General features: G+C 40.7%; 1 protein-coding gene across 2 annotated transcripts; it reads left to right on the forward strand.

Annotated features, from left to right (window-relative positions):
* Positions 1–836: 836 nt before the first annotated feature.
* On the forward strand, positions 837–7,394 carry GPR15 (G protein-coupled receptor 15). 2 transcript variants are annotated; one of them, XM_055711578.1, is made up of 2 exons: positions 837–3,886; positions 3,964–7,394. In XM_055711578.1, the coding sequence occupies exons 1-2, from the start codon at positions 3,008–3,010 to the stop codon at positions 4,006–4,008; spliced, it is 924 nt and encodes a 307-aa protein (XP_055567553.1). In that variant the 5' UTR covers positions 837–3,007; the 3' UTR covers positions 4,009–7,394. The 2 variants fall into 2 exon arrangements, with proteins under 2 accessions (XP_055567553.1, XP_055567551.1); XM_055711576.1 differs by having other exon boundaries at positions 837–7,391.
* Positions 7,395–10,171: the final 2,777 nt, after the last annotated feature.

Here is a 10,171-nt window from a genome sequence, read left to right on the forward strand (position 1 = left end):
AGAGACTACGGACAAATATGCCTGCTGCTGCTGCGCTCACATAATTACAGATCACTTTATTATTCATGACAATGCTACATATTATCTTTGCAAATCTTTTGTCCAGATAAGGAAGTCACATTTGTAATATGCCAACACACAGTGATATCCACAGGTCTATTCAGAGCATTCAAGAAATACACAGCAAATTCAAGAGAACAGATTTGATTCCTGTTGGAAAAGGTTTACCATCTACTTTTTTTTATTTTAGTAAGTAGAGTTATTAAACTACAGGGAGACAACAAAGTGAGAGACCACAAACTCAAGAATATATGGACATAGGCTTATCTTTACAGTTCCATTAAGCTTTTAAAAAAGTTACTCACTTTTTTGTCTGCTCTGGGATGGGAAGAGGGAGTGAATTTCAAGGATGCAGTATGCAGTAGTGTGAGATGGTGGGAGAGATGTTTGTGCCTGATTTCTTGTAAGCTGTTAGGATCTAAGTGCAGAGTAAAATAACAATTAGGTTCATCTTTGCAAGACAGGCAGTACTATTATGCCACAGACCGTAGGGTTCAGCTGATCTACTCTAGTACTGACAGAAAGAGAATGCCTCTAGTGCTTCTTCAGTGCTTCAGAAACACTGAAACATATTCCTTGAAGCAGAAATAAGCAAAGATGACACAAAACTCACCTCTGCACTGAAGCCATCAAAAGTAATTTCTCTAAACTGTAAGATACTTGGGCATTTTTACAGAACTTGAGCTGAAAAATAGGTGTATCTTTTGTAATCTTTGGATGGTGAGAAGATGATTCTTAGCCTGTGCTTTCTTACAGGATCACACTTGTGCCTGTGGCGTACAAATCCCAATGTCCTCAAACCAACCTGATCATTTCTGGTTTTTTCAAGGTTTTCTGAATTTAGAAAGCCAATGTTCTAGTGAATTTGTGTGTTACCAGTTATCATAACTTGAGTCTTGTGCGCTCTTCTTTAAATCTCAGCTTCTTACTATGGCATTAAATCTTAGTTTCTATCACAGTAATTACCATAAGTTCCTAGCCCCTGTGATTTCAGAAAAAAAGATAACTTGAAGGCAGAGAAACCAGAAAACAAGCAAAAGAGATCCCACATTTAACCATTTTCTTAAAGGAAAAAGAAACCCAACAAAAAACACTTGTGCTTTTTAAGACTCTTCTGAGCACATGACACAATTTCTGACTGCTTGGGTTGTCATGTAACAGCACAACATAGTGTGCCACTCAAAAGTGCAGGTCTGCTCTGTTTAACGCAACTGGTTTATGTAAAGACATATATATACAGGAGGGCTACTTTCTCCCACTGGAGTCAGTCAAATGCCTCACAATCTAAATCAGCCAGAACTTCACGAACATTTGAGGGATTCTCCATGAGAAGCACAGAGAATCACAGAGAATGCTGAGAAACCTCTTTTTTCAGAGTTTGTAATGGCTGAATTACATTCACTGAGGTAATTATATCCTTATACATTCCATGAAAAATACTCACTAATGCCCTACTGATAGAAGGCAGTTGTGTATTACTAGTTCTTTATTAGACATCAGAATATCTACACAAGAGAGAGTGCCCACCTAAATATCCCTTGGTCCAGCAACCAGTTGTTTAATAGCAGCTGGCTCTTCTACCAGGTACCTGCTGCACAGGAGCACATAACCTGAGCACTGGCACAGTGCATCTGTGTGCACCCAGATTGCACCGGAGGGATTAATTTGCTGTCCATGCAATCCGGAGTTGGTCTTTGCATGTGGAGACATACACAGATGGGATCTATCTGCCCAGGGCTCGAGCACACTCCAGTAAGCAATCTGCTTAAAGCTTCGAGAATCCTGAAGATGTGCCTGGTCTGTGAACATGTGGGTGGGAGGAAGCAGAAGGAGAAAATTAATTTATCTGCAGAAGAGAGGAAGGATGATGAAGACCAGTAGTAGAGGTTTCAAATCAGTATGCACTGACAAAGCTGTAATGAATTCAGTCATTTAAAAAACGAGAATTTTCATTCAATTTATGCAATGCTGAAGAGGCTCTCTGTAAGGTAAGCCACAGCTGCAGCAATAATGATACTGCAAATGAAAGATGAAGGAAATCAGTTTTTTAAGAGAAGCGAGCATTGCAGATAACAATGGCTCAAGAGCCATGCAGGCTGCACAGTCAGAAGGAGAAGGAACAAACCACTCTCTGGAGACCAGGACTGTGGCCGATAAGGAAGCCTGTGCGGAGATGGGAATATGACACACTGGAAATATGTCCTCTAAGTTTCCAATACATTCACAGAGCTGGGTGTGGGTAGTCCGGGGCTAGGGGAACTGGAGGGGCTGCAGGGCAGGAGGGGGGCCGTGGCAGAGCAGTGGAAAGCCTGGGACTGCTACAGAACAACTAACTACAAGGCATAATAGAGATGGTAGTTTTAAATGTTTTCCCCTAAATATTTTCGTGAGAGGATTACTCTCAACAGAAAACAATCATAAATGGACAAAGAAAGTACAAACCTCCAAGCCTCAGAAAAGTTGAGCCTGCCCCAAAAAGCAATTTATACAAAATGTTTTGAGTAAAGATAAAGAATGTGGCACATGAATTCACCGTTCTCTGATTTTTTCTGAGCTGGTACAATCTCGAATCTCTGCAAACTAGCAATATCCTGTCCCAAAAAGTTCAGAATCTTGAAAACTGCCTTCCCTTCCCCCAAAATAAAACCAAAACCCAAACCTGGTTTGCTTATAGGCAAATGCAAAATGAAGATAAAATCAGTAAAGCTAAAACTGATACAAAAAAAAAGAAGCAAGTGTTTATTCTGAAGACAGGTTTTTGACTAATCAAGAGACTCCTGTTGCTAGTCCACTGCCTGTGCGATTGGCTAAAAGCGTACAAATCACCCCCCCAAAACCACTTTTCTCCTCCCTCTCTCCACTCCTTCCTGCTCACTTGCTTTAACGTTCTTAAAGAAGACCTTGAGGGGAAGGGTAGGGGGATCTCAGAGTCTTCCTCAGAGCAGGGATGAGGACAGCTTGGCCAGAAATGGAACTCACCCAGCTTTCGCCTGTGACTTCAGTCACTTTCAGCTATGACTACTACTACGATGACAACTGCCAGTATCAGCACCTGGAACATATGTCTACTTTCCTCCCTATCCTTTACACTGCTGTGTTCCTGGTGGGCATTGTTGGCAACTCCATCTTGATACTAGCCTTGGTCTTCAAGCAACGGATCCAGAGGCTGATCGACGTCTTTATCATCAACCTCGCTGCATCTGACTTCATCTTCCTCATCACGCTGCCATTCTGGGTGGACAAGGAGGCATCGGACGGGAACTGGAGGGTAGGATCTTTCCTGTGTAAAGCTAGTTCCTATGTCATCTCAGTCAACATGTACTGCAGCATCCTCCTCCTCACTTGTATGAGCGCTGACCGATACCTTGCTATCATGCATCCCTCTATTGCTAGACGGGTCAGAACAAGATCTTATTCCAGTGGACTCTGCATCTGTGTCTGGTTATTATCCTGCTGCTTAGGGATGCCAACTCTTTTGTCCAGAGAACTGAAGAAGCACCATGGAAAGACTTACTGCACCGACAAAGCCATAACAGAAGCCAAGCAGATCATGTCACTGATGCTTTTAATCCTGGCCTTCTTCTTTCCACTGTTGAGTATCTTAACCTTTTACTGCTCCATCACCAAGAGACTCTGTGTGCATTATCAGAGAGCTGGGAAACATGATAAGAAACTGAGAAAATCCATCAAGATAGTCTTCATTGTAGTGGCAGCTTTTGTTATATCCTGGGTTCCCTTCAATCTTTTCAAGCTCATGGCCATCCTTTTGGGACTCCTGAAGCAGCCTGACTGTTTTCTTGACATGGTTGCCCAGCTGGGCATGAAGGTGAGCAGCCCTTTCGCTTTTGCCAATAGCTGTGCCAACCCTTTCATTTACTATTGCTTTGACAACTACATCCGCAGAGCCATGCTCCGGTGCCTGTGCCCCCGGGTGAAAATCAGCAGTAGCAGCAACAACTCTGATACTCTGGACACTCGTCTGAGCCACTCCTTATCCAATTTTGGTGTGGGGGAGTATGCCAGTAGGAAGAGGAAGCGCTCTGTGTCCCTCTAACTAGGACCCAGAACTGCAGAGGAAGGAATCTCTCCAAAGATGGCAGGAAAAAAAAATAAAGACACTGAAAAGAAGCAACAAGAGACAGAGGTGCAAGTGCAGCCAGCACTTCAGGTGGGAGGAACGCTACTTCCCTTTAAATGCAGATAGATGGAATAGGAAACCTTAACCACAGAATTAAGGTTCACAATGATCGCTGTGTCACTGCATGATGTAAATCTGAAACCATTGCACAGAGAAAGATCCACAAATGCTTACACCAGAACCCAGTCGAAGTGCTACAAACTACAGAGAAGAATCATGTGATTCAGTCAAAGTTGCGTCCAGACAACCTTTGAACCTCAATGTATGTAGGTTTTTACTCTGCACAGAGCAACAAAAACAACACAACAGAAGTGTTTCTTCTCTTAGGTTCCTAGCTTACCCATGAACGTGTCACAATGTCCTCAAACCAACCTGACCACTTCTGGTTTTTTCAAGGTTTTCTGAATTTAGAAAGCCAATGTTCTAGTAAATTTGTGTGTTACCAGTTATCATAACTTGAGTCTTGTGCGCTCTTCTTTAAATCTCAGCTTCTTACTATGGCATTAAATCTTAGTTTCTATCACAGTAACTACCATAAGTTCCTAGCCCCTGCGATTTCAGAAAAAAAGATAACTTGAAGGCAGAGAAACCAGAAAACAAGCAAAAGAGATCCCACATTTAACTGTTTTCTTAAAGGAAAAAGAAACCCAACAAAAAAACACTTGTGCTTTTTAAGACTCTTCTGAGCACATGACACAATTTCTGACTGCTTGGGTTGTTATATAATAGTACAACATAGTGTGCCACTCAAAAGTGCAGGTCTGCTCTGTTTAGCTGCAACTGGTTTATGTAAAGACATATATATACAGGAGGGCTACTTTCTCCCACTCGAGTCAGTCAAATGCCTCACAATCTAAATCAGCCAGAACTTCACAAACATTTGAGGGATTCTCCATGAGAAGCACAGAGAATCACAGAGAATGCTGCGAAAACTTGGGTGCAGGGATGCTCATGGAAAAGGAATTTAAAAGGACCAATGTTTTAGTTCATTTACATGGCTGAACTCTGTAAATAAAACAGTGCTCATTCTTATCCACCAACCTTTGGGAAATGCAGAGGTCTTGCATTTAATATGCTGTGGGGAAGATAACACTTGCCCAACCGCTTTCAAGTGTGACGGCAAATGAGGTGGGGAAACAGTGAAATCTCAGTGTTTTTAACGGCTGCAGTACTTCCCAGATTTACAAGCTGAACAAATGTGGAGCAAGAAGTTAAGCAGCTCATCAGAAATCTGGTACAGGACTTTTATAAAGCTGACTACATGTATTTTATTAAATCTTTCATATCCTTCTAAATGCCAGTCATTGATAGAAATGTTTGCTTAAAAGAAAGAAACCAGGGTACAATGTTTTTAAGTGCACAGTTAAAAGAAATATTAAACCACCAACAGGACTGGAATACTGTGGCTGTGTTGCAGTTATCTCATATTCTGTTGTCCCTCTTAAATGTTTAGCCTAATATAATACTGCTTGTCATAAACATAATAAATCAGTATCATAAAGCATCCAGGATGTGTAATGTGACTAAGTCAGAAGACTGTTAGAAACTCTCCTTTCACATTTCCTGATTTTTAATTTTTTCCTCTCTCTTCTCTTTTGCACTTAGCCTTTGAAGCTTTTGAACTAGCTTTCACAAAACCCACAAAGGTGGTGACTAGAGGCAGAAGTCATCACTAAGTGATAAAACAAAATACACGGAAACAAATTGTGAATTGCAGTAAGTAAAAAGATTTTTAACAATAAATAAAATATTTTTAAGGCTACTTAACAGCCCTGTAAGATAAAAAAAATTCAACGCTACCAACAAAAGAAAAGAGTCAGGAAATACATATCTCTGAGCTGACTTTTTAAGAAGTAAAATAAGATAGTAACAACTGGCATGCAAATTATTATACTTTCTCACACACACACACACCCCCACACCCCTTATTATACAACAAACCCTGTATCATTTTACTGGGCAGCAGTGTTTCAAATTAAGTTTTAAGAGTTTGGTCCTGTGTTCCCTTCTCCCATCTTTTCCAGGGAAGGAATAACCTGGCACACAAGTCTGTACTGTAACTGACAGAGGGAAAAGTCTCTCATAAACAAAAAGCCTTGCAGCAATAGTCCCTGCATCATTTTGATCACCATCGAAAAGACTTTTACGTTTCATTGAAGCTACGAATTGTCTTCTAGGCAATCAGATGCAGATCACTGCTGGAATAACAGTGAGGCATTTTACAGATCTATGAAAAGTTACTTTTATTCTAGTTAGGGAGTGCACTAAGAAAAAGGAGTTGCTGCTCCCTACCTAAGAAGAGGACACAGTGAATTCTAGGGCGAATGGCTACACCCATGCAGACCTGTTAAAAGGCTTCAAAGGGACGACACCTATACCAGCTAATGTAATTCATGAAAAACGGAGAGAAATAAATGGGCAAAAAGCCTGAAGACTCAACTACTGTCCTGACAGCAGGGGAAGAAATTGTAAACTGAACAGTGGAAGAAGTATTCCTCTGATGTAAATGCAGCACTGTATCTTTTCACACCTCTGTATTTTCTAAAGATCTGTAAATGGGGATGTTATTTTGGATGTTACAAATAAATCCTGGTACTTGCATTTTTTATTAAACTTTGCTGTCATGCCATTTAATGTAGGCAGCGAAACAAAAACATACCTCACCCAAGGGCAGTGCAAACCTAGAAAGCTAGGCATGGCCGTCTTGCCCAACTCGCCAGCCAGTTCCCTACCGTACCCACGGGCTAACAGAGCAAGCCCTCATCGGAGCAGGGGGAAAGCTGGCACTACAGGGTCAGTGGAGGCAAAAGTGTCCTTCAGCAATTGCTGGTGACACTGTGTACTCTCTGGCACACAGTAAGATACTGGGATAGGTGCCTGGGCTACAAGGGGGGCATCCCAGAGACACAGACTAGTTTTTTACTCTCCCCTCCCTTCACTGAATGCATTTTTTTTCCTCCCCCACTACCTTTTCTAAAAGATTTTGTTTTTCTTCCTCCATGTGACAGCCTTTTCTCCCCTCATCTAACAGCCAAACTTCTTTTTCAGGCTTACAAACGCATGAAGAGCACCAACTGTGTTTTCAGACTTTTCAGTGTTTGAAAATCAGGACAGTGTCAGTTCAAATTTTAATCTTACTTGCAGCGACCCTGAAAAACTACTGTCTCAGTAGTGTCTTCTCAATCTCTTATCCTCGCTCTACCTTTACTAGTACAGAACAAAAGACTTTTTTAATTAAAAAAAGCCTAAGACTTGCACTTCAATTAACCTATGATTTTTATCACTGAAAAAAATTACATCTTTCTAAGTCAGACTCATTCCTTATTTCCTGAACCCCCCCCCCCAAAAGCAGAACAGTATCTTTGGAATATAATCATTCTACAAGAGTTGAAATAATTTTAAGCTAGGGCAGACTGTTTTTTGTTGGGTTTTTGTTTTTTTTTTTTTAATACTTCAAAATACTAGATCAAATTGGAATGGTAAAGGAAATCTACCAAGATCTCCTTCCGTTGCATAAAGCTTTAGTACTGGAAAAAAACCCCAAACTTGCTAAATATTGCCAGGCTTGAAGAGAATCTCATATAAATGCCACAGCAAATGCTCCATATGAGCAAACTTACTTCTGGAATTTTAACTATTCCATGTTAATACTAATTATTTGTTTGTTAGTACTAGTACAGCTTAGTATATTACCAAAATTATTGTGATTTTAAGTATTTAACCTGGTAGACGTGAGTAATGTAGCAGGATGCCTATTTAAACCATATTAAAAGAACTTAGTAACTGTAAAGTGGTTTGCTACGTGAAATGAAAATGGTGCAATTCTGATAGGACACCTGCCAAAGATCTTGATAAGTAATTTGAACTGGTTTTTTTTTCCCTCACTTTTATTATTTAAAAATAAATCTGATATGATTGCAGCTAAGAAATATAGTTGTGGTTTTGGGGTTTTTTTTTGTAATCTAACTTCTCAATTTATTGTCATGAAAAGGTAGCAAAGCATTACTAGAAAATCTTTCAGCAGATCTGGATGGGAACATTCATCTGCCCATCCCACAAACTTTTTCATGATTTCAGAGATGCTTTTGTACTGCCTTGGAATGAAATCAAGACCTTTTGAAGTTTTTCATGAAAACGACTATACCACCAGCACTACCTCCAACAATCTAGAGGTCAGTACACTTTCCTGAGATGTGCACGATCAAAACTGAAGCGCCTCTGCTTCTTGATATAAATGAGGGCCTGGTTAGATGCATCTCCTCATCTCCATTTTGGCTTCAATGAATCAGCATTTTTGAGAAATAAAGTACTTCATCTCAACACAAAGAAAAATTGTACCCAGATGTGATGCTTACTTAAATGGGCAAAGAATTTTTTCAACCTTCATTTCAGCACCAGATGTGCTAACACTGACAACTGCACTGCTGCTAAATGGTACTTAGAGTTGCAGAGGACTGAGAAGAAAGTCACACAGGGAATAGCTTCAGATCCAAAATGAGCAGGGCCAGGTTACTGCCCTCAAACACCTAAGACAAGTGGTGTAGTCACTGCACTGGACTGACTCTCCCCAAGTACTGCAGTAAAGGTTGGCTCTTGGAAGCTAAGACGAAAGTGTCCACTGACTAAGGTGCATCAAGATTTTATCTGCAGCTTCTTGTCCTGGCTCTGTCACACTGGTGGCATGAAAAGCCCCTCACAGCGTGTCTGTGCCGCACGTTTCAAATATGCTGAATTACAGTAAGAACATTTGCTGACTGTGCAAAGATGTTGCAATGATACATTTCTTGACTGCTGTGCAAGAACAGTAAGATGGTTGACAAAAGAAGAGGGTTTTTTAGGTGCTTGTAAGGCATACAGTACCAAGAGATGTCAGCTTATGGGTGGGGACGCTTACATGCACTTTTAACAGTTACACACTACTGGAATACTGAGTTGTTATCCCTGTATGATCACTTACATCCATGACGCCAACATGGGACTTGTGAGTAGATTTGCAAGCTGTGAGCACAAATCATTACATGTCCCAAAATTTCTAACTGAAACAGTAGAACTTGATGATCTGAAAGGTCTTTTCCAACCTAAACAATTTCATGACTCTAGGATTCTTCTCTTGTTTAAAGGGCTTCACTCAGTTGAGGAGCACATTTCATGGCAAGTGAAGACTAGGAAGCAGGGACCACAAATAGCCTAAAGACAATCCTGCAATGGGAAATCCATCCACCCAGGCTATTTACCAAGTATGTCAGTGTTCTGTGTGTCATCAGAGAAAGGGAGATCAGTTCATGAATAGGAACAAAGAAGGAGCTACCTAAACTCATAACTGATGGAAATATGCACTGACTATGCATTAAATGGACTCAAGAAGTAATTACGATGCTACCAAATGTCACACAGAGGTGACTGGGTACTCTAGAAAACCAGAGAAAACCCATATTATCTCGTATCACATTTTAATGCAATACCACAAAGCCTGCAATTTGTGCACTCTAGGTTTCAGTAACAACCCGAGCACTTGCCCAGTTTGCAGATGTGGGTGTTCAGTATCCTGCTGGAGTCTTGCTGAAGGTGACACAGTACTCCACTCTCAGTAAAAGCCAGAGAGAGTCTGGCCCCAAACATCTAGGCAGCTAAGACCGGAGTCTGTAATAAAGTAAAAGAATGCAAAATATGGGAGATGAGAAAGCAAGTGGATTGGAAACCAACAGCTTTCAAGAAGAAAGGCAGCCTTCCACATGTGACTCAGTAAAAAAGTTCTGCCAAAGGCCAGGCTGCTTGCGTTGATGCTTCTTTTTAAATATAAAATGGTTTCTAGATTTTATTTTCCCAATTCACCTCTCCTATGCTTTTGTAACAGACTGCAGCAGCTTTGGAAATAGATGCTATGTGTTGTGGTTTGAGAGCACGCAACATCATCAGTATCAATCATCTAAATAATACATTGTGACCAAAATACATATTTTCAAACTTCAAAAC

Source organism: Falco cherrug, chromosome 5, assembly GCF_023634085.1.
Source record: "Falco cherrug isolate bFalChe1 chromosome 5, bFalChe1.pri, whole genome shotgun sequence".
Classification (NCBI taxonomy): Eukaryota; Metazoa; Chordata; class Aves; order Falconiformes; family Falconidae; genus Falco; species Falco cherrug.